We start from the raw sequence: 26,036 nt of genomic DNA on the forward strand, positions 1-26,036 counted from the left end.
GCCGTTTGATAGGCGCTAACGCACAACTACAACTACCGCATTTGTCCAGGACTACACGTAGTAAGAGCGGAAACCGAGGTAAGCGGATATGACGCGATTGACTCGCGACTCCCAGCTCACCCCTGCTGACACGTGCCGTTTCCTTGGTTAAAATCTCAATTTTCTCGCGATTTAAACATTGTTTGAAACATTTGAAATATTGTGAGTTATCATCTTTACTAAATATATAACACTGGCCTTGTGATTTTGGGATATTTTAATGCAAAAATCTTAGGTATTGCACCTTTAAAATGTCTGTTTTCACAGCATAAATTCCTGCTTTTACAGGTTGGTCCCATGGACTTTTATTGTATTTTTCGATAGGTTCCGAGTCCCTGACAACTGTGAGGGGGTGAATTTTTTTCTAACTCGTTAGTTTAGATCGTATTTAGACATAAAATGTATGACAAATAAGGGCGGTTAACTTTGATTGACAGCTGAACGGGCAGCGCCGAGTGGAATTTGACATCTCGGCCATGATCCGACACAACACATCATTACCACCTCTGTATCCTTTCTGAATATTTGTATTTCTCAAGATTTCCAATTTGGCGCCCCCCGTACCCCCCATAAACAGCCTCAAACCCGTTCTTCAGAGAGTCTATGGGTGACGTCACAGACGCTTTGTCCATATTTTTTACAGTCTATGGTTCACACACAACCCGTAATGATCCCAAAAGACACGTCAGGATGAGACGTGCAACGTACGCGTCGAAAACATGTACCCTTCCACAAAGCTGGTGAACGACCTGGATAGTGAGGAGCTCCTGGTCTCTACTTCGTTCCAGTTTGCAGACATTTGTTCGTCCTTTCTTTGTTGATGACGAACACAAACTTTCTTCTAAGTGAAACAGAGTCGCGCGATGGCACGAGCGTCATCACTATGACACACCCCTTACGGCATTGGTCCTGGCTTTTGTTCACACAGCGCACGTTACGGGACTGATTCCGGCAATGTTACTAGGTCCCCAACCCGGCATCAATGCCGACATCAATCCCGGGTCGTGTTTGCGTTCACACAGAAGGTGTTCTGGCAATTTCCCGGGATCAACACGCTGTGTGAAAGGGGCTAAGGTGGGGTAAGGTGTGTGTGTGTTGGGACAAAATGCGAAAGTTGCAGGCGGGAAGAAATATACCGCAACTTACTTTTAGTGGGAGTTGGGCCGGAATATCGCACAGACCTCTACAGTGAATTATGCAACTCTAACTGCTGTCTTTAGACAAGATACAAATGACTCAAGCGGCTCCCTTGAGTTTAAGGAGTCAATTTATTCCTGGTTTGTAGATAAGGATCCCAAATTCCACGTCATTGCCAAGAAAAGTGAAGCAGCTTGTTGCGAACTGACCTTGAAATTCACACAGTGATAAAGGGACCTTTGAAGCATCAGACCTGAAAAAAAAAGTTTATCCGTTCCTCAGAAAGCTCGCTAGAGTGAAACTAATGACCAGACATTCTCCTTGACATGTTTTCATAATATGAAACGGGCTTTGAGGAATTCTGTTTTCCCGGCTCCACGAACTCCTACTATAGCCACCAAATGTGGGCCCGATAAAAGATTTCCCTACATCCTCTTTCCTTCGATTGCTAATCTTAATAATGTGGTGTTGGGTGTGGGAGACCCTGGTGGCAGGAGATGTCGACTTCCGCTGCTCTGGAATGTAAAGCGAGGGGAGTTAGGAGAGACGTATGGAGAGAAGGCCATGGGTTTAGGGCAACACATTCCTTCTGGAGGAGGGTAGAGATCAGCGTGCCACTGAGAAATGGCAGGGCGCTGCCGGGGAGGGGGGCACACTGTGTTCTGTTCACCGTCATCTCAATGGGACAGTGTTTATGCACAGACAGAGGAGGAGGAAGGTCACCGCCACACATGCACGCATGCCTCTGCGCAGTCGTAGCCGGTGAAGCCCTGTTCTTCGGCAGCAGAGGGTGAACGTGGTGGGCTGGACAAGGGGATTGTTTGGGAGCATAAAGCACAGCACTGAAACGACAAGAGTCAGGAACACTAGTTTTCAGACAATGACTGACTTAATGCAATATGAATGGCCCTGTGTAAAATTTTCCTTCATTATGTTAATCTTTTCAACCGCCATTAATGGACATTTCCGCAATGTCCGTTCCATTTAAAGGCCCCCGTGGTTAAAATCGAGACTTTTAACGTTGTTTATATGTCTATGTGCTGTTTATAACAGGTACACTATGCAAGATTGTTTCGCCACCAGGGGTCGCTAATCTCTTACAATTACAAAGGCGTATTTTAATGATGTATATTCCGCATTAAGCGGAATTATGGATCTTGTCGTCAAGCTGATGGATCTTTTATGGATGAGTGAATACATTGATGTTTTTAACATGACTGTAGTATGAAGCAGGGCGCGATTGCTAGACGTATACCAGCGTCACACGCAACGTGAGTCCCGCGGATATAAGGGAATAAGGACATTTAATTCTACCGAACAACACGCTGAATTACTCACACAGGTCAGTTTATTAGAGGGATTAAACTTGAGGGAACGCCGCGCTGTTTCACTTGCTCTAACGGTTTCACTATCGCACTAAACGGCATCTACATAACATTGATTAGTTTTCTATACATTTATTTGCTCACCTGTTTGCTCAAGTAACATGCGACACTCATCTCTGAGTGTCTCTGTCAAGTTGAAGTTAGTCGCGGACGTGGAGCTCTCTGCATCTGGAAAGATGTTGATCTTCGTTCTAGTCCTCTTTTTGTCTCAAAGTCTGCTTGCCAGGGTCCATAATGTTTGAACAAAACCCTGCTAGGGACGCTCACGCTGTTGAGCACGCATAACGGGCATAACCGACCCAGTTGTCCACATCTGTCGCCATGGTTACTGTTGCAGTACAAGGTCAAACCTGGTGGAAATCGGGGGTAACGCGGATATGACGTCATTGACTGGCGACTCCTCACCCCTGCTCACACGCCCCGTTTCCTCGGTTAAAAATCGCAAATTTCTCACAATTTACAAATAGTTGGAAACATTTGGGAAATTGTAAGTAATCAACTGAACAAAATATATAACATTGGCCTAGTGGTTTTTGGATATTTTACTGCAAAAATCCTGCATATTGTACCTTTAATGTGCCATGTACAAATTCATAAGTCTGTCACCATTGCTGAGTATTTTCTCTTTAAAACTGCTGTGAAACAAAGACACTCTCCAAAACATGATTAAGGGATACAATTATTGACCACAGGGGGACTTTAAGAAATTTTCTGACTTTCTGTGTTTTCACTGCTATACGATAGTGTACGCTATTACACATCTTCTAAAAAAAGAGTTCTGAATATCCAGATCAAAACACGGGCAAAACAGAAACAGAAACAAGGGATATGTAAGCAGATGCACGTAACGCGATCATCAACATTTAACAGCATATAAATAAAAAACTGTTTAATGTTACTCAGGATTAGCTATAGGACTATGAAGCTTTGGGGGTGTTGTTGGACTCGATCCACTTCATCTGTGTTTTGATCATCATTCTGATCCAGATGTAGCCTTTGACAAAAATGTGATTTTCTCAGCTTTTTGCTCCAAATTTAGCTTTTTTATGTAACCTAGCCACATTAAATTGTTGATTAAAAATAATTCAAGAAGCAATATATATTAGGGATGCACTAATATGAAAATTTTGGCCGATACCGATAATTCTTTATATTTGAAAGCCGATAACCGATATATTGGCCGATAATTTGAAATCCAGATTTTTGTATAATTTTGAGAGCCTGATTACAAAAACAAAAGTCTCACAATTAAACCCATGTCCCAAGCGCGCAATTATAATGATGTTCTCATTATAGTGTTATGTAGCCGACATGACAGATTTGCGCTGCACATGTTGCAATGAACCGTATTTAAATTTTTTGAAGAGATTTCAATCATATTTCAAGATATTCAAAAGCATAAACGGTGCTCAACAAGTGTCTCAGCTGAAGGGAATAATACATTATTTATCGGCTTTAATATATCGGCCACATTTTCTTACCAGGCCGATAACGATAACATTAAAAATGAACATATATCGGCCGATACCGATATTGTGGGCCGATCTATCGTGCATCCCTAATATATATATATATATATATATATATATATATATATATATTTGTTTGTTTATTCTTTCTTTGGATACATTGCATGGTCAGATATTCATAAAACCAACTATTTGGGCCATGAGAAATTTGTCTGGCAATTTTTTTGAAAAACGCTGGCTAGAAAAGAGTTAAGGAGTTGTGTGATTGGTTTCCAGGGTGTTGCTATGTGGTTGCTAATGTGTTAGTGGTTTGAAGTCTGTTGTTGCGCTGCAGTTTTCTTGATGGTTGCTAGAGCATTGATTTGCGGCTGATAAAGTGTTCTGAGTGGCTTTTAGCATGTTGCTATGTATGCTAGATAGGGCTGAATGATAATCAAAATAAAATTGACATAAGTGTGATTTAGAAAATGGCAATGGCTGCGATTAAATAATTAATTGTACAATGCTATGTGATTAAATGTATACACAGCATGTTTTAGAATGAAGTGCTGCATTGCTTTTTTTTTTTTTTTTTACACATGTAGCTCAGTTGTTTTATTGGACAAATCTTAACTCTAAATATGAACAATACTAATAGAGATGTTAGAATTATAGTAGAGCAGAGAAATAAAAGTGAGAGACTGGTTGGAGGACAGCAAGGGTGTTTGTGACATGCCGAAAGAGACAGAGAAGTTTATAGGCTACGTCATTGCTGAGGGCTGGATGTTTGTCATGCTTGTGTCCCTTTACTGGAGTCTCTAATTATGGCTTATCGAACGCCCCCCTGTCAGAATCACACTGACACTCACTTTTCACGCGTACACTCACAAATCTGTGTGTTAGCGCTCACAATCACACACACCCTTTCTCAAGTGTACTCAACATTCATGTGTGGCTGTGGCAGAGGAATTAAAAAAAACACGAATTAAGATGCTATTGACTTGAGGTCTGTGTACCTTCGGATAATTTGTTTTCTCATTTTTGTCCCTTCTCATTATTATAAACAGCTGTTTTTTGTTTGTTTTTCCCCCTGTTTTCATCCTCTTTATTTTAATTCACCAATAGGGAACACAATAAAACTAAAATGTATAAACAGGTTGAATATTCAATCTATACAATGGGTGGGAATTAAACGACCCTTTCCACTGATCAACCAAACATGAAACCGTGTTTCATTTGTTCCTCATTTTCACAAACAGGATAATACTCACAAAAAAATTTACACAGACCACGTAGCCCTCAAACCGTATTCACTTTATAGCCCTTAATCCTGTAATTGTGGACATATTTGGACACAGAGGACTCGGGTGATCCTAATTTTTATTTATTATAAATGTTATATCACTGTCTTCGATAAAGTTTTGTCTATCCATTTATGGTGTTTTTTTATTATTATTTTGGGGGTATTTTGAATTTATTTACTTCAAAAAGTATATTTTCTATGTAAATTATGCTTATTTTTATGTTTTATTTATTTATTTATTTTTTAACTACATTAAAATATCATTCCAATAAGTTCTTAGAGCTAAAACCTAAAGATGAAGTGACTTCACTTCATTCAGACTTTGTGTCTTTTTTTGGCTTATTTTAGAATGCTCTAAATTTCAGTTTTTGCCATTCATTTCTATGGGTGCCCATTTTTGACCCAAATACAAGATTAAGAAGGTTTTTTTTCACCCACTTAACATTGTAGAATTGAGTCAAAAAAATTGTGTGTGTTCAGGAGGCAAACTTAGGAAAAGTAGCCAAGTCTTATACCGCTCAGATCAAGGGAAGTATTTTTTAAAAATAAATCAAAACTATTTTGCCCACATTTGTCCAGAATATGGTTTTAGAGTTAAGCATCTCTGCATGTTTTAATAAAATCTAAATGAACTGTTTTTTTATTCATCACTGAATAAAACCAACAAACCATAAAACTATCTTCATTGGGTAAATCAGGTGGAAATAGCTCTTTGAGATCTTCATTAACAGTAAAAGTGCGTTTTTTTAAAACATTATGCATTGCCTCCTGTCATTTACATTAAATTAAGGGACCTTTCCCCAAAAAATATCTATTTTAAAAACACAGTAAATAATATAAATAGGAAAAAATAATTTATTTATTTAATTATATATATATATATATATATATATAATTCTCTATTTGTTTATATATTTATCTATTTGTTTATATATATATATATATATATATATGTAAAGGGGCAAATATTAAATATTAAATTATTTTATTTAATAATTTTAGCACTTTTGCCTTTTAATGGACATCTCAACTTGGTTAAACTTGTCATCCCAAAAAGTATAACTCTATTCATCAATCGTTTTTTTTTGCAATCAAATTGCATTGGAAAAATTCACTGAAATGATCCCACGTGACTATTACATGCTGATACATTTTAAAATGATGGTGAAACTGCAGTGAAAAAGAGTATATTTGTTGTTCTTAACATATAACCCCTGAGAATGTTAGAAATACCTCAATAGGGTAAGAGAAAACAAATACAACAGCTGAAGCCGCTGAGAAATGGGTGAGATTTCAAGTGTAAGAAAGTGAGCAAAAGCACACAAGATGGATAGTGGGCAAGAGTGCTCATTTTGTCAACTTAAGATCTACAAAATACCAAATCAGTTCAGTCAGTTTCTGTATGCCCTACTTTCCCCCTGAAAGAGGCAAGAATATAAACAGACTGAGAGGGTCATGAGATTAGAAAGAGGGGAAAGATTTGTGTGAGACAGCAATTCCCCATTATGAACTGAAATGACTGGAGCAGTCAGCAGTTCTCTACATGTACAGTATGTGAAGCCCAATTCTGTGGTCTAAAATGTTGTTAACGTTGGGAACAGAGATAGCCCATGGCACCGCTGCCCCATACACACACAAACACTAATGACCTAGAAAGTTAATCTTTGGCAAAAAGGCACATTAGCTGAGAAAGATGCAATGCTGAGTGGACATAAAAGCCAGATGAAGATAGTGAAAACAGTTCAGTTATAGAAAGGCCTATTCATGTAATGCATCGGTTTCCTTTTATCTTATTGATTTAACGCTGACTTCCTTTCTTCTGGTGCAATAGGCAACTGAGAGAGCGGAAGAAGAAAGAGCCGGCAGAGGTCAGCTGCTATCTCCTGATCATCAGCTGACAGAGTAAGGAAAAATAAGGGAGATGAAAATCATGGAAAAAGTGTGTGGGAGAGAAAGGCAGAGCAATAGGTCCTGTGTCTGTGTTTTTTACAGTACCTCGATTCTGAGAATCACAGAGAGCGTATTCAGATGATTCCTAATAAGGCTGTAACTAGACGCTCTTTCTTCTTCTGTCGCCTGCCAGAAAACTTTCCCCTCTTTCTCCCCTCTCCACCAAACAAGAGAACTAGGAACAAACAGAAACTGAACAGTCTAAAGCCCAAGTATACGTCCTTTTTTTTCTGTGAACGCTTGCGTATGTGTACCGTCGAACACGTAACCTTTCAAAGTATAGCCTACTCCATTTGATAGCATGTGCAAAAGCCGGTGCTCAACACATGTGCTCTAGAAAGTTCGATCTTTGTCCAATGTCTGCACTACTTTTCTCCAGAAGTTATGGCTGATAAAAATGTTTTTGTATTCTTTTAAATAGGGCTGTCAAAACGATTAATCGCGATTAATCGCATCCAAAATAAAAGTTTGTGTTTACATAATATATGTGGATGGACTGTGTATAATTATTTTGAGTGACAGGTTGCTGGAGGGGAGATGTTATTGTTCCACTCTTGCACCGGTGAACACGTCATCATCAAGTTCACGAGGGCACATGAATAAATAAAAAGTGCATCTATAAATCATTTATAAGAAATAATGCAATATTTCATTAAAAAAGTTCAATTTTGATTTCATGGTGACTTGAGTTTTTGAGTGAGGCCATAAATCTCACGAGTTCAATGGGAAAATACTAACAATATGTCTCTTATCCAGGAGAGATTGGCTGGTGAATGACAATCATGGCTCAGGTGCTTCATATGGACTCCAGTTTTCCTGGTAAGATCCCATTTTTAAGTCGTATACTGCGCATAATGTAATATTTATATTTTGCAGTTGTTTTATCCTTTCCCTGGTTCATCCGAACTCAAGAGACTAACTAGTAAAGTAAATCCTTGATCTGATGAGAGCGTAAAGTTTATTCTTTTTCCTGTTGTCTGATTCCGAGATTAGACAAAGATTTCCCGCAGTTTAAATTTGCTTCCTCTGTCCTTAGGGAAGATGAACCCCCCGGCGCCCCCCTCCTTGCATGGAAAGGAACAAGAGGCTCCATACTCAGTAGAGACCCCCTACGGCTACCGTCTGGACCTGGACTTCCTCAAGTATGTCAATGATATTGAGAAAGGAAACACTATTAAGAAGGTGCCAGTGCAGCGGCGCCCGCGTTACGGCTCACTTCCACGTGGCTACGGCTACACGGGCTCCTGGTGGACCTCCACTGAGTCACTGTGCTCCAATGCCAGCATGGACAGCCGCCACTCGTCATACTCCTATTGTGCGCCGGGCTTCCACAGCACACAGCGGCCTAACTTCAGTACGGCACGCGTGGAGAAGACCTTGCTGGATGCTCGCCGCAAGCTGGAGGAGGAGAAGGATGGCCGTCGTTTCTCGAACCTGGGCAGCATGCACAGCAGCGTTGCCGGCTCCAACACCTCCCTGTCCAGTGCGCACAGCTTCAATCGTGCCCAGGGAGGTGGCTCCTATACGCCAATGAGCTCTGGCCTGTCCACACCCGTCTCACCGACACCTGCCCATCTGCAGCATGTACGGGAGCAGATGGCCGTCGCCTTGCGGAAGATCCGGGAGCTGGAGGAGCAGGTAAAGACCATCCCGGTGCTGCAAGTGAAGATCTCCGTGCTTCAGGAGGAGAAGAGGCAGCTCAGTGTGCAACTAAAGAGCCAGAAGTTCCTGGGGCACACGCTGGGGTTCAGTCGAAGCCGTCCAAGAGGAGACCTTTACATCGACATCCCCGAGGAGGAGGCGGGAAATGGGGCAGGAGCCTCGAACAGAGCCACAGGGAGTCTTTCACCTACCACTCCGGGCTCCCTCCAGGACTCAGGGTGTGAAATCGAGGAGACCGTAATTGTCGGTGGAGCTCGTCCGGGTGCGAGGCGGGAGGTGCGAACCGTCGGCGTGGGGCCTGAGGCGGAAGAAAGGGGTTGTCGTCAAGTAGGAGTAGGGGTGCGAGAGGAAGACTTGGGGCTTCTGCCTGAAACTGAAGCCCTCAAGACTAAGGTGGGGCTTTTAGAAGTTCAGCTGAGGGAAACGTTGCAGGAGCTACAGAGCGCTCAGCAGCAAGTCGAAGGGGCTCAGAGAGAGAGGCAGGCTCTTTCCCCTCAGGTAGACCACGCAGTGAGAGCCACTAGTCTCGGCTGGCAGGAGCAGCAGGGTCAGGCTGGGGCCGGCCTGCACACTGTCGTCAGTTTTACACAGCAACCTCATCAGCAGAGGACCGTGGGGATCCAAGTGTACACGTTGGAGCAGCCCACAGTGGTGGGTGTGGGGAAGCTGCTAAGAGCCCAGAGTTGCGGTTCTCCCGCTCAGCCCGTGTCTGCACCGGAGGGGTCCCACAGAAGACATGCAGAGTCCCCAGCAGCTGAGGGTGTGTATGAAATGGCATCCAAATATACATTCACACACTCAAAAAAAAAAAAGCTCTTTAAATGAACATAAAAAAATCATGGAAAGGATTTCCACATGATTAACTTGCTTAATTTCAGTATTATGCAATTATGTTATTCCAACTTATTGTACTTGCGTTGGGTCAACTTAATTCATTAAGGTTGATTCAACTTATTTACTATGTTAGGGTACAGCCTTATTTAATAGTTTCAGTGATTTTAAAAAGGCTCCATGTCCCCTGCTGAAAACAACATAAACACTACAAATGTGATTACGGACTTTTGTGTTTTAAGGGTTCACCATTTACTTCATGTCTTACCAAACCGATTGACTGATCGATTTCTTTTTAATGGAACACGAAAGGATGCCGAATATTTTTGTTGCTCTTTCCTTTACAATGAAAGTAAATTGGGACAGATACTCCTGAAATTACAAAGAAAATATCGTAAAAGAATAATGAAAGTGGTCAATTTTACTTATTCCCTACAGTATATTAGTGTTCTGACACCATAGGTTGTTAGCCTAATTATATTCAGATATGGAAGACACAATGTACCAATTTTAAAAGTAATAAGGGTTAAACGTCATTGGTTGATGCATGTCGTAGCCATTCTCTGTGCAATTTATGAATTTGCTAAGTATTTGGTATTAAGTATTTGGTCTGTTCCTTTCTTAAAGCGCTTTTATGGATTTAGAAATCATCAGAATAGCACATAAAGGGGCGGTCACATTACACTTTTCATTCCTTTAACTTTCATCCACACACAAGTGAATTTGGGACAGCGGAAACACAAGCATTTCAAAGCATTGCAAAGTTCAAGTTTGGTGAGCTGACTAATTTTTATCATGTGAAGACATCTAACCAATAGAAGATTTATACGTTACAGTGTGACCTTGGCTGAATTATTTGAAACACAAAGTTTAAAGCTGCGCAGGTTTTCAGTAAAGTGGAGCAGGTTGTGTATTTTTACATTTTGGATCAATTATTCTTTGTTATATGTTGAATTTGTTTTAAAAAAAGGCACCACCAAGCATGTTAGTGTTTTTGCATGTTAAAAGTCTAGAGTGCACCCCCCTCCCCTTAAAGGGACAGTTCACCCAAAAATATAAATTCTGTCATTAATTACTCACACTCATGTCATTCCAAACCTGTAAGACTTTCGTTCATCTTCAGAACACAAATGAAGATTTTTTAATGAAAACTGAGAGCTTTCTATCCTTCCATTGACAGCTAAAGTTCATAAAGAGATCATAAAACTAATCAATTTTTCTGCTTTCTGTAGAGACTTGACGGTAGGATGAGCAGATTAAATTTAGGCTGTTATTCACATATAAACATTGATCAGCGAAAATAAATATTTATCACACGAGAATTAACCTCATTGGTTGTTGCACATCAATCGAACATGCTTGAGCTTCTGTTAACCACAACGGATATGTGAATTGATGAATGTTTATGTGAATAAAAACTGAATTCAAACTGTTAACCAAATAATGTGATCGTGTCTCAGAAAATGTGGGCTTATTTTGCGCTCAATTCATATGGATTAGTTTTACGATCTCTTTATGAACTTTTGAAGCGTCAAAGTGGTAGTTGCGTGGCTGTCAATGGAGGAACAGAAATATCTCAGATTTCATCAAAAATATTTTCATTTTTGTTCTTCAAGGGATTCATGAGGGTGAGTTATGACAGAACAATTACTTTTATTTTGCTTTTTTTTTTGGTCACTTTTGGAGTTAGGCCCATGTCCTTTTTCACGTTCACAGTATTGAAAATGGGAGCATGGATATTCTGCCTTTTTTCTTCTTTTTGTGTTCCACCGATCAAACGATCATCCCTTAAATCCCTTAAAGGAGTAGTTCACTTTAAAAAAAAACTTTTGCTGATAATTTACTCACCCCCATGTCATCCAAGATGTCCATGTCTTTCTTTCTTCAGTCGAAGAGAAATTAAGGTTTTTGATGAAAACATTCCAGCATTTTTCTCCATATAATGGACTTCAATGGGAACCAAACGGTTCAAGGTCCAAAAGACACTTTCAGTGCAAACTGTTCAAAGGGCTTATATAAGGGTCTTATCTAGCCAAACGATCGCTCATTTAAAAAATAAATAAAAAAGTTTAAGTTTTATAAGCACAAATGTTCCCCTCGCTCTGTTCTGTGATGAGCGTTCGTGACTCTCCTGTTCGAACTCGTTCATCAAAATGAACAAATCTTTTTTCGAGTCATGGCTCGAAGGGTCCTAGATAAGACCCTTATTCATCGTCTGGTGTCGTTTAAATTTGGACCTTGAACCGTTTGGTTCCCATTGAAGTCCATTATATGGAGAAAATCCTGGAATATTTTCATCAAAAACCTTAATTTCTTTTCGACTGAAGTGTGGACATCTTGGATGACATGGGGGTGAGTAAATTATCAGCAAAAGTTTTTTTAAAAGTGAACTACTCCTTTAAATTATTTTAGCAGTTGTGCTAATTTAGACTGTTTCTGTTTTGTCCTCAGAATCACCACGTGAGTTTCCCATTGCAATAAGCTCTAAGCAGGTGCGGGAGGTCTTGAGGAGCGAAGTGTCCAAATCAGTGCCAGTGACCAACCAGGCAACCGCTATGGAGACAAAGTGCAGCCAAATCGCTGCTGTCTGCCAACGGCTAAATGAGGGAGATATTTACCAGCAACCAGCAGAAGAAGCCATCCAAATCGATCCATCAAAACCAGGTTCGCTTTGAGTAACCGGTGATAACAATGAATCAGACGTCTTCCATATATTTAAAGTAGTGATTCTCACGATGTCCACTTTGTTTGTACTGTCCAGCCTCCCCTCAGTCCACACTGAGGTCAATCATGAAGAGAAAGGCTGATGGGGAACCTGGCTCTCCGTCCACTAAAAAGAACCTGCAGTTCATAGGAGTCAATGGGGGGTAAATACACAATTATGTTTATTGAATAAACAATAAGATATGTTGCAGTTGTTGTTTTTTTAGCAGTATTAGCATTGAACTATCTATTGTTCTACCTCGCATTTTATGACAATCGGAAGAATGAAATGGCCCTGTAAAATGAAAAGGAAAAAAACATAATGAGTGACATCATGGTTTTAATTTACTTGCAACCTATACATAACTATTAACATCTCAGGTTTCTCAAACATTTTGGTGAAGGACTCAATTCAGACTTTTTGTGGATAGTTTAATGTGGATGTGCTAATTATGCATGGTTTTTGTAAAAAAATTGTATATTAAACTAAAAAAAAGTAATCAGAATTAGAGCCAGACCGATATTATCGGCCGATATTAGGCATTTTCCAAACTATCGGTATTCGGCAGTTATAATGGCCGATAAATGAATATTTCAAAAATAAAAATAAAAACGGACGAAACACGCTTGAACCATGTCATGAGTGTTGGAGTTTTATAGTTTGTCCACCAGAGGGCACTCTACACCGTTCCTGTTGGCAAACCTTGTTGAGTTACGATACATACATTGCTTGAATAACAATTAAAAGAACATCCCCATCAGTTCTCTTAACTCAAATAAGCATGACAAATTTTGTCACTATCATGTCCATAATAAATAAAATTTAAAATATATAAAATATCGGCCGATATATCGGAATATCGGATTTTAAAACCAAAAATATTTGTATCGTATCGGCCTTCAAAATCCTTTATTGGTCGGGCTCTACTCAGAATCTATTTTTTGCTGCCTTGCAACACTTTTACTTCCATCAGGAACTACACATCTAGTTTAGGTTATCCATTTAGGATCAATTTCATAAGATCAGAGGGTTTTATGTGAGTATTTTTCAGCAATCGAGTATATAACATCACTATTGTGCTCTGCAGGTACGAGTCGACATCCTCTGAAGAGAGCAGCTCGGAAAGTTCAGAAGATGAGAGTGATGCAAGCGAATACCACGAGGCTACAGAGAAACTGCCGGATTCTCAGGTGACCTCCTGCATCCTGCAGCCCACCTCTCAGACAGCAGATCAGCAAAGCACTGCCCAGCCACCAGCCAATCACACGCCAGCACAGCTAAGCACCAGCCAATCACATGCCACGGATGCAGCTACCCAGCAACAGGTCACCCAGTCACCAGCAGCAGAGGCAGACATACAGCACTGCGTGACGGCCACGGCTCATCCGGAGGGTGTCGTTCAGTCCACAGAGTTCAAATGCGTTTTTCAAGTGCAATCCTCTGAAAGCCCTGCCGTTCCTCTTGAACAAAACTCTGTCCAGTTGTCATCCACCAGCATTGCAGAACAGCAATCCAAAGCCACTGATTCAAACGTCCAGCCAGAGATTTCAGACCTCGATGCTCAACAGACGACAGCTCAGTCACAATCCGCCGGTGCCAAACCTCAGCAAGTGGTTAGCCAATCAGAAACCGCTGACCTCACCTGCCAACAAGGAGCAACGCGTTCACAATCTACTGATGCCTCAGCAAAACAGGACATAGCCATATCCTCCGCCACTGACACGGCAGCAAACACAAGCACCACCCCCACTATTAAACAAGCAAGCAGGTAGTTTGACTCAAATCAGTGACACAAGCTATTACGAGATTCACTGTTGATTATATAAGTTGGCAAGCATTTTCTCCTCCTTTTCAGGCTGGAATTGAGCGGGAGTCTCATGACGGCCCTCCACACCCTCCAGAAGGCCCTCAGCGAACCAAATGCATTTAGCCATCAAGACGCGGTATGTTTGTAGATTTGTTTTTATGAATATAAATGGCGGATGTCATAGTTCATATGTTCAAGATATATTTCAGGTTGGAAGTGTAGTATGTAATGATTATGCTTAGAAACTTTCTGATTTCTGCAATGTGGAAAAACGTGGCAAAATCGCAGATTCATGACAAATTTTGGATGAATTGAGTCAAACGTAGGGCTGTACAGACTATTATTGTTTAATATCATATCATCATGTCATATATACACAGAAGCTCAAAGGTCTTCACAACAACTTCTACATTTGGTTTAAATTGAAGAAATTGTGGCAGAAGTACATTACTATTGTAGTCAATATAATAATACAGTGGTGTGAATAAGTTTGGACACCCATGCTAAAGTTGCCTAAAAAGAGGAATACAAAATCATCTTTTGGATATTGATCTTAATGCCTTAATTAGAAAAATGTGGAAAACTCCAACCTTTAAGGACACAAAATAAAAAAAATCATCTTTTGGATATTGATCTTAATGCCTTAATTAGAAAAATGAGGAAAACTCCAACATTTAAGGACACCAATTTTCTTTGTGAATGAATAATGTATCATAAATAAATAAATGTTTTTCCTTAAAATACAGGGTGCATAAGTCAGAACACCCCTATGTTAAATTCCCATAGAGTCAGGCAGATTTTTATTTTTAAAAGCCAGTTATTTCATGGATCCAGGATAATATGCATCCTGATAAAGTTCCCTTGGCCTTCATCATCACACACCTTCCACCACACCTAGAGATTGGCATGGGGTACTTTCCATAAGATCATCTTTCAATGCAAATCAAACCAGCTATTGGGCTAACTGAAGTAAAACCATGCCAATCTCTAGGTGTGGTGGAAGGTGTGTGATGATGAAGGCCAAGGGAACTTTATCAGGATGCATATTATCCTGGATCCATGAAATAACTGGCTTTTAAAAATAAAAATCTGCCTGACTCTATGGGAATTTAACATAGGGGTGCCCTGACTTATGCACCCTGTATTTTAAGGAAAAACATTTATTTATTTATTTATGATACATTATTCATTCACAAAGAAAATTTGTGTCCTTAAAGGTTGGAGTTTTCCTCATTTTTCTAATTAAGGCATTAAGATCAATATCCAAAAGATGATTTTTTTATTCCTCTTTTTAAGCAACTTTAGCATGGGTGTCCAAACTTATTCACACCACTGTAATTATGATACTTTTAATGTTATTTTTAAGGAATATCACACAATTATAGTCCTGTATTCATTTGAACAGGAAAGCGCTTTTGTACAGCACTTTGTTTGGCAAAAAGGAATTAAGTTTTTAATTAATTTTAAAATGTAAAAGATTAATTGAATCATGCCTTCATTTTATTACCTCCTTTTTCTACTAATACATTTGTGTTAAATATAAATCAATTAAAATCGGTTAGACATGCTTTTTGTTTATTAAAATGTAATGAAACCAGAAAAGTATAGAAACAGGGAAAATAAAACTGAATTTTGGAAAAAAAAATCTAGTTGATTTCACAGGCCCCTGATATTTGGACATCACAGTTATTTCCATTGTGATCGATGATTCTTTTAAAATATTAGGCATGCATCACTATTATTATTAGTCATTTTACAGTATTTCCAACCTTTAAAACTTCGCCATGGACCACACACTCTTTGTGCGACGGGCATACATATCTGAAAAACTGGGGATCAGAATATCACACAGACTTGAGGTCATACCAGGGCTGTTGTCATTCCAGTTGTTAACTGACGTTAAAGGGTACCCTAAAACGTCGGATGTTGACGTAGGGTCAAAAGCGTCAGTTAGTTGACATCTTGGTATGAGACTGTGTTAAATTGTGCATGGACAAGCACCACCCACATTTTCTAAAGAAAATCCCTAAAACCAAGCTATTTTTTTGCAATTGCATTTCGGTGATGCAGAAATGACGCATTTCACGTCTTAAGTAGAGTTGTTAAATTCCATGAATTGAACATGACCTGTTTATTGCAAGCCGTTTGTGTCTTGTGTTGTGTTGACAGAGGACGGCCTACACCAGCGTGCTGCAGGAGTGGCTCAGAGTGTCCTGTCATAAGGCTGCTGACACTGCAGTTGTCAAGGCATACATGGACACCTTTGCCTCCATTTCCCCGCAGCTACTGGAGTTTGTCATCAACATGGCTGACGGCAATGGAAACACAGCTCTGCACTACACTGTCTCTCACTCCAACTTCCCTGTGGTTAATCTGCTGTTGGGAACTGGTGAGTGACGCTCCTCACGTCTCCGAGCCATGCTCACTGCTGCTGACACACTGTTTTCTTACATGCTTTGTCACATTACGTTTCTTCTCTCCCTAGGCTGTGGATCTGTAGTTCCCAGCATGCTTTGCTAGGGACTGCATTAGGAGAGTGAAATTAGGGATTAGGTGTCATTTTAGGTGTTTTTCAGTGTTTAATGTCAGTTATGTTGGACGTTTGGCAGAGTTTCTGTAATGTGCTGAAGAGTGCCTCTTGTGCTGAGACTGTGGACAGCTTTATGATTGTTGTGGGCTGAGCTTAATTGCTTCACTCAATGAGTAATATTTATACTAATGTCGGTACTGACAGTAATTAAACCTCAGTAAATTAGGAAAAGCAATTAAGTTGGATCAACATGCAAAAATGCAGTTTGACAAATGTAATAGTTAAGTTAAACATACTACTGTGAATTCATTTGACCTAAACCAATTAAATTGAATTGACCCAACTAAAGTGATTTACTTTGAATTAAATTGTATAAAAACTTTTTTTCAGTTTAATTAAGGGTAACACTACATTAAAAGTAACAATAATATTTCATTATTAATATTTAAAATATAAGGTGGTTTATATGGAAGCTTGTTTCCGCCACAGAATGAAAAATAAAAAAGTTTTTATCTCACAATTGCGAGTTTATATCTCACAATTCTGACTTTATTTCTCAGAATTGCGAGATGTAAAGTCAGAATTGCGATATATAGTCAGAATTGCGAGAGATAAAGTCAGAATTGCGTGATAAAAAGTCAGAATTGCGTGATATAAAGTCAGAATTGCAAGATATAAAGTCAGAATATTGAGATATAAACTAATCTGAGGGGGAAAAAAGTTAGTCTTTTTTTCCCCATAGAATTGGCCTGATGACTCGCAATTGTGTGTTATAAAGTCAGAATTGCGAGATGTAAAGTCAGAATTGCGTGATAAAAAGTCAGAATTGCGAGATGTAAAGTCAGAATTGCGAGAGATAAAGTCAGAATTGCGTGATAAAAAGTCAGAATTGCGTGATATAAAGTCAGAATTGCGTGATAAAAAGTCAGAATTGCGTGATATAAAGTCAGAATTGCGAGATATAAAGTCAGAATAATGAGATATAAAGTCAAAATTGCGTGATATAAAGTTGCAATTGCGTGATATAAAGTCAGAATTGCAAGATATAAAGTCGCAATTGCGTGTTATAAAGTCAGAATTGCAAGATATAAAGTCAGAATATTGAGATATAAACTAATCTGAGGGGGAAAAAAGTTAGTCTTTTTTTCCCCATAGAATTGGCCTGATGACTCGCAATTGTGTGATATAAAGTCAGAATTGCGAGATGTAAACTCGCAATTGTGAGAAAAGTAAGAATTGTGAGATAAAAAGTCGCACTACTGTCATTTTTTCTCAGAATTGCGACTTTATAACACGCAATTCTGACTTTATATCTCGCAATTCTGACTTTATATTTCGCAATTCTGACTTTATATCTCGCAATTCTGACTTTATATCTCGCGATTCTGACTTTATATCACGCAATTCTGACTTTATATCTCACAATTCTGACTTTATATCTCGCAATTCTGACTTTATATCACGCAATTCTGACTTTATATCTCACAATTCTGACTTTATATCTCGCAATTCTGACTTTATATCTCGCGATTCTGACTTTATATCACGCAATTCTGACTTTATATCTCACAATTCTGACTTTATATCTCACAATTCTGACTTTATATCACGCAATTCTGACTTTATATCTCACAATTCTGACTTTATATCTCGCAATTCTGACTTTATATCTCGCGATTCTGACTTTATATCTCGCAATTCTGACTTTATAACACGCAATTCTGACTTTATATCTCGCGATTCTGAATTTATATCTCGCGATTCTGACTTTATATCTCGCAATTCTGGCTTTATATCTCGCGATTCTGAATTTATATCTCGCGATTCTGACTTTATATCTCGCGATTCTGAATTTATATCACGCAATTCCGACTTTATAACACGCAATTCTGACTTTATATCTCGCGATTCTGACTTTATATCTCGCAATTCTGACTTTATATCTCGCGATTCTGACTTTATATCTTGCAATTCTGACTTTATATCTCGCAATTCTGACTTTATGTCTCGCAATTCTGACTTTTTATCTTGCAATTCTGACTATATCTCGCAATTCTGACTTTACATCTCGGAATTCTGACTTTATATCTCGCGATTCTGACTTTATATCTCGCAATTCTGACTTTATATCTCGCGATTCTGACTTTATATCTTGCAATTCTGACTTTATATCTCGCGATTCTGACTTTATATCATGCAATTCTGACTTTATATCTCGCAATTCTGACTTTATGTCTCGCAATTCTGACTTTTTATCTCGCAATTCTGACTATATCTCGCAATTCTGACTTTATATCTCGGAATTCTGACTTTATATCTCGCAATTCTGACTTTATATCTCGCAATTCTGACTTTATATCTCGCGATTCTGACTTTATATCTTGCAATTCTGACTTTATATCTCGCAATTCTGACTTTATGTCTCGCAATTCTGACTTTTTATCTTGCAATTCTGACTATATCTCGCAATTCTGACTTTACATCTCGGAATTCTGACTTTATATCTCGCGATTCTGACTTTATATCTCGCAATTCTGACTTTATATCTCGCGATTCTGACTTTATATCTTGCAATTCTGACTTTATATCTCGCGATTCTGACTTTATATCATGCAATTCTGACTTTATATCTCGCAATTCTGACTTTATGTCTCGCAATTCTGACTTTTTATCTCGCAATTCTGACTTTATGTCTCGCAATTCTGACTTTTTATCTCGCAATTCTGACTTTATATCTCGGAATTCTGACTTTATATCTCGCAATTCTGACTTTATATCTCGCGATTCTGACTTTATATCTTGCAATTCTGACTTTATATCTCGCAATTCTGACTTTATGTCTCGCAATTCTGACTTTTTATCTTGCAATTCTGACTATATCTCGCAATTCTGACTTTATGTCTCGCAATTCTGACTTTTTATCTCGCAATTCTGACTATATCTCGCAATTCTGACTTTATATCTCGGAATTCTGACTTTATATCTCGCAATTCTGACTTTATATTTCGCGATTCTGACTTTATATCTCGCAATTTTGACTTTATATCATGCAATTCTGACTTTATATCTCGCGATTCTGAATTTATATCTCGCAATTCTGACTTTATATTTCGCGATTCTGACTTTATATCTCGCAATTCTGACTTTATATCATGCAATTCTGACTTTATAACACGGAATTGCGACTTTATTTCTCACAAATCTGACTTCATATCTCGCAATTGTGAGATAAAAAGTCGCAATTATTATTATTTTTTTTTTATTATTTATTCAGTGGCGGAAACAAGCTTCCATAGGTTTACACTGTTTGCAATTAATAAATTAATCGTAGACTACTCTTCTTTTAGTGTTCATTTGTTTAATGTACACTTGAATAGTTTTGGGGGTGCAAGATTTTTTATGTTTTTGAAAGAAGTATCTTATGCTCATCAAAGCTGCATTTATTTGGTAAAAGCTTAGATGCTCAAGAAACATTTATTATTGTTAAAATGAAGAAGAAATTTGATCAATTTAATGCATCCTTGAGGAATAGAAAATGTTTTAAATCCTACTGACTCCAGACTTTTGAACAGTGGTGCCAAGAATATATCCGTACCTTTTATTTACCATGTGACAGAGCTATATCTGTACCTCTTATTTATCAGCTGTCCTTGTTTTGTAGGCCTCTGTAATGCTGACAAGCAGAACAAGGCTGGTTACACGGCTATCATGTTGACAGCCCTGGCTGCCTTCAACTCTGACAATGACCTTCAAACCGTCCTACAGCTGCTCCGCACAGGCGACGTCAATGCCAAAGCCAGCCAGGTGCGCCCTCTTCTGGTCAATCACTATATTTTAACATATGTCAGTCGCTGTGTGATCTGTATTGTCCTGATACATGTGTGTGTGGTAGGCCGGGCAGACGGCACTGATGCTGGCGGTCAGTCATGGCAGAGGGGACATGGTGAAAGCACTGCTGTCCTGCGGAGCCCAGGTGAACCTGCGTGATGATGACGGCTCCACCGCGCTCATGTGTGCCTGTGAACACGGTCACGTGGATATCGTGCGGCAGCTGCTGTCTGTGCCAGGCTGTGATGCCACGCTCACTGATAATGTGATTATTTCTTTGTTCATCAAGCATAATCCATTCATCCATTATATTCTTTCTTTCTTCTTTAGCATTTTTTTAGGGCTGTCAAAGATTAATCACGATTAATCGCATCCAAAATAAAAGTTTTGTTTACATAATATATGGTGGTGCACTGTGTATAATTATATATATATATATATATATATATATATATATATATATATATATACACACACATGCTTGTATATTTAAGAAAAAAATATGTATATATTATATATATATTCATATATATATATATATATATTAGGGCTGTCAAACGATTAATCGCGATTAATCGCATCCAAAATAAAAGTTTGTTTTTACATAATAAATGTGGGTGCACTGTGTATAATTATTTTGTATATAAATACAGTAATACACACACATGCATATTTAAGAAAAAAATATTATTTACATATAAAATATTTATATTTTTAAATAATATAAATGATATATAAATCTATATACATTATATACATGAAAATATTTCTTAAATATATACAAGCATGAGTGTGTATTTATATATATAAAATAATTATACACAGTGCACCCACATATATTATGTAAACACAAACTTTTATTTTGGATGCGATTAATCGCGAATAATTGTTTGACAGCCCTAAATATATATATACTTACAATATTTTCATGTATTAATACATGAAAATATTTCTTAAATATATACAATGATGTGTGTGTATTTATATATATATATTTAAATATATTTATTTAAATACATGTATATATTCTTCTAAAACAGTTATTCATCTTAGTTTGTATCAGTGGGTTAAAAAAAATTCTCAACTGCTTTATAATTGCTTTTTTGATCACTTCTAGTAAAATGATACATACAATACAACAGCAATACCCAGTCTATCACCTGAAACAAAAAAAAATCCATCTTTCTGTCCTTTTAAATGTCGTTTAAAGAAGGCTGATAGCTTTAGCCTGTCTTAGGCTTGTGGTCTTTCTTTATTTTTAATGTGTAGCTGCTGTTTGAATGGCAGTGGTTCGAATGCCAATTTGTTGCCAATCAAATATTTATATCTCTACTCATAATGAAGGTACATTTTCCATTGTATCATTTATTACGTCTCTAAGATGATTGGTTTCCTCCTCTGCTATCTATTTGATTAAAGTGAAATAATCGAGGGTGATTGGTGGCTCTGACTTCATTAATATTCTATGGTGTTCCAGTTGTGAAATTACAAACATGAAATGCACATTCTGCGACAATAAATCGATAACTAGGAGTTTTATTAACATTAAATCATCCTTCTCCCCTTCTCACCCCAAATGTTGGGTATGTACCTCCCTTGTCTCTCCTATTACCTAATCCCACTGACTATAATCAAAAATTTTATCTGTTAACAATATTTTATAAATCTGAAATATCTATGATTTTTTTTATATTTGTATCAATTGAATGTAAACAAAGATAAATAAATGCTTTACCAAATCTATCATTAGTTAATTTTAAGTAATGCATTAACTAATTTGACCTCATTGTAAAGTGCTACACCTTTTACTTTATTGTAAACACTCACATTTGTCTTAATATTTATCTTTTCTTGAATGTTGTTTCGTGTTTCGCAGGATGGCAGCACGGCTCTCTCCATTGCTCTGGAAGCCAGTCAGAATGACATCGCTGTGCTTCTGTACGCGCACCTCAATTTTGCTAAGCCGCCTTCCCCTGTAAGTGTGCTTGCTCTGTTTTCACCTAACAGCCAAAGTTAACAAGTGTCAAAATAACTGATATTACACGCAGCATTGCGTTAAAGGAGTAGTTCACTTTTAAAAAAACTTTTGCTGATAATTTACTCACCCCCATGTCATCCAAGATGTCCATGTCATTCTTTGTTCAGTCGAAAAGAAATTAAGGTTTTTGATGAAAACATTCCAGGATTTTTCTCCGTATAATGGACTTCAATGGGAACCAAACGGTTCAAGGTCCAAATGAGAGTTTTAGTGCAGCTTCAAAGGGCTTTAAACGACACCAGACGATGAATAAGGGTTTTATCAAGCGAAAAGATCGCTCATTAAAAAAAAAAAAAGTTTTATTAGCTCAAATGGTCGCCTTGCTCTGTTCTGTGATGCACGTTCGTGAATCTTCTGTTCGAACTCGTTCATCAAAATGAACGAATCTTTTTTCGTGGCATTTGGTTCATTCAACGAACGAAATGAACGAATTGACTCGGGAAAAGATTTGTTTATTTTGAGGAACGAGTTTGAACAGGAGAGTCACGAACGCGCATCACAGAACAGAGCAAGGCGACCATTTGAGCTAATAAAACTTAAACTTTGTTTGTTTTTTTTTAATTAGCGATCATTTCGCTTGATAAGACCCTTATTCATCGACTCAAATCGTTTAAAGCCCTTTGAACAGTTTGCAGTTTGTACTGAAACTGTCTTTTGGGCCTTGAACCGTTTGGTTCCCGTTGAAGTCCATTATATGGAGAAAAATCCTGGAATGTTTTCATCAAAAACCTTAATTTCTTTTCGACTGAAGAAAGAAAGACATGGACATCTTGGACGACATGGGGGTGAGTAAATTATCAGCAAAAGTTTTTTTTAAAAGTGAACTACTCCTTTAATATGCCCTGTGAGTTGACTCACAGTTTTTCGTTTTCAACAGGTGTCACCAAAGTCTCCTATTCTGGGATCTTCTCCTCCCTCCTCTGAACTGAAGTAAATGGATGCCTTGAATGTGATGTCAACTCTTCCAGCTAACGTTCCTCGTCCATTCCACTGTGTGTGTGTGTGTGTGTGTGTGTGTATACCCACAATTTAGCATACAACTTTTATAGATATAAAAATTGTGCACTCTTAAAAAGGAAACTAGCACTTGGCACCATCGGTCCTTTATCTGTTTGTTTTCTGCTCCTTTTGTAGCTCATTTAAGTGCGTGTGACACAAATAAGAATAACAGCGAGCGTGTAATAGCAATATCATTTATCTAGCTGTCCATTTGTTGACATGAAACGAGTGTTACCATATAAAGTCAAATTATAAAAGTGCATTTACTTTTAACTACCCAGCAGCCATTTTTAACAACCATCCAGTCATAGTCCAACAGCATTGATTACATTTATAAGAGCATTGTACAAACATCTAAAAAAAAACGTTTATCTTGATCAAGTGCCCTTTCGTAGTTTTTACTATCGCAAAAAAACACACTCTGAGTTTCCACAGCAGCTGTTTTCAGCACAATGTTTGATAGCTTTTACATGGTGATTTTCAGTATTTGATTATTATACAGTGCAGTTGTCTCACCCTATGGGAAACGGGAAACATAATACTCCACTTACTTCTCTAGGAGATTTGTAATACTAGGCCTATATTTTACAGGGAATACACTTGTGATGATATTTTAGCATTTTTTTACTGAATGAATTCACATGGTGAGATGTCATCCTGGTTTTAGGCTTGTGTAAATCATCTGGATGTACAGGTTCCAAGTAGGTGAACATGATTTCACCAAGTACAACATGTTCCTGGATCAACATTCCAATCAACCAATCAGATTTGAGGGATTTATAGGTACTGTCATGTTTAGGCTTACAACCAGGGTTAAAGGGAAAGTTCACTGTGAAATTAATTTTTGGTATGTTTACCTCAAGGCCATCCAAGATGTAGGTGTCTTTGTTTCCGCAGTATTTTAAATTTTTATATTTTTAGGTCAAACCGTCTGTTACCACAGCCACAAAGCGCCCTCGTCCTCAGATTGGTTACAAGAGGTAAAAACTATATAAATACTGTTCATTTTCTCACAAAAAAATGCTTGTTTCGTGTCTTAGGCCATCAGTGTGTACTTACATTTACGAGTCATTACCTCATGTTTAATTTGGACTTCTCTGTGCATGCTCTTTGAGGTGGTGACCATAGACCTCCATTATATGACTGACAGACAAGAACGGTTTGACCTAAAAATATCAAAATTGAAACTACTGCGGAAACAAAGACACCTACATCTTGGATGCCCTCGAGGTAAGCTAAAACATAACAAAAATTAATTTCTAAGTGAACTATCCCTTTAAAGACTGTTTTTAGTTCCTAGGATAACATAATTTTTGTTGATCCTGGTACAACATGTCCGAAAATGTATTCCTAACCATATCATTACTCCTAAACATATCCCCACCCATAGCTGATCTCTAAAATCAGAGGGAAATGATGGTGAATAACTCTGATGTAGAAACACCTAATCCTGGTTATAAGCCTAAACTTGACATTAACTGTAAACTTGTCCTGCAAATCTGATTGGTTGCTTGAAATGTGTGTCTTGCTTGGCAAAATCACAGTGGCCATTCTCATTACCACCCCAGGATTGTTATTATGGTCTATTGAGGTTGTAGGCTACTTTGTTTATTTGTGGAGGACCGCATGGTTTTGTCATCTTGTTAATGTAAAAATATATTGAAGGTTTATTGAATAAGGGCTCTCCAAATCAATATTGATGAATATAAAATAATGTTGCAGAGCTAATACAGTACATTCTCTCTTTAAAAAAAATAATAATAACAAAATAAATCTCTGTTTTCTTTGCAAATTACCAGTTGCAATGATACATAGCCAGTGAAGTAAATGGTACTTGAGTTTTGTTTTGTTTTTGTTTTTTCAGTGTATTAGACCAGATGTTGTGCACATTAAATATGCACATATTGGTCCTGGCTGAGCACAGATTGATTTGGCTCGGTGTCGAATGTAAGATGTTTTCCAAAATGAAAATAATATATATCGTCTCCAAAGTTTTTAGCGCAAAGACTATAGAATTTTTTTAACCACACAAGTTGTTGGATTTTAATATTTTAAATGGATGAGCTTTGTTTAATTTTAAAGATAGATTGAACCTTTTGGTTTACCCACACATGCTTTCATATAACTTAGTACCTAATTAGTTTTATACTCTTTTGTATTTGCTTTATTTAACACTCTTTGAATATCTTTTAAAATTTGTAATATCTGTTCACAGTTTTGTATATCTTTTGGCACATTTGCCGGTCATGAACCTTTGTGTAAAGTGCTCACACATTTAAATTTGTTTGTTTATTTGTTTGTTTCCCTAGTTTTGGGGAAAAAATAAACTTAGATAGAAGGACGTGTGTCGCTTGGAATGGAGTATTTATTGACTG

The 26,036-nt window shown here is 37.9% G+C and overlaps 1 protein-coding gene across 3 annotated transcripts in view; it reads left to right on the forward strand.

The window, feature by feature from the left end:
* Window positions 1-26,002, forward strand: part of kank2 (KN motif and ankyrin repeat domains 2) — a 36,482-nt gene extending 10,480 nt beyond the window's left edge. For 2 of the 3 annotated variants that reach the window (XM_039685964.2, XM_039685965.2), the window contains exons 3-13: window positions 8,019-8,081; window positions 8,299-9,684; window positions 12,207-12,419; window positions 12,517-12,622; window positions 13,547-14,227; window positions 14,315-14,402; window positions 16,436-16,655; window positions 20,458-20,600; window positions 20,689-20,889; window positions 22,501-22,599; window positions 23,540-26,002. In XM_039685964.2, coding sequence (XP_039541898.2) covers window positions 8,036-8,081; window positions 8,299-9,684; window positions 12,207-12,419; window positions 12,517-12,622; window positions 13,547-14,227; window positions 14,315-14,402; window positions 16,436-16,655; window positions 20,458-20,600; window positions 20,689-20,889; window positions 22,501-22,599; window positions 23,540-23,596 — 3,240 coding nt within the window. In that variant the 5' untranslated portion in view covers window positions 8,019-8,035 and the 3' untranslated portion in view covers window positions 23,597-26,002. Of the gene's footprint in view, window positions 1-7,143; window positions 7,215-8,018; window positions 8,082-8,298; window positions 9,685-12,206; window positions 12,420-12,516; window positions 12,623-13,546; window positions 14,228-14,314; window positions 14,403-16,435; window positions 16,656-20,457; window positions 20,601-20,688; window positions 20,890-22,500; window positions 22,600-23,539 lie in introns of all 3 variants that reach the window. The other variant, XM_039685966.2, reaches the window with a different exon arrangement.
* The last annotated feature ends 34 nt before the right edge of the window (window positions 26,003-26,036 follow it).

The sequence above is a fragment of the Pimephales promelas genome, chromosome 3, assembly GCF_988280905.1.
Source record: "Pimephales promelas chromosome 3, fPimPro1.hap1.1, whole genome shotgun sequence".
NCBI classification, from domain to species: domain Eukaryota; kingdom Metazoa; phylum Chordata; class Actinopteri; order Cypriniformes; family Leuciscidae; genus Pimephales; species Pimephales promelas.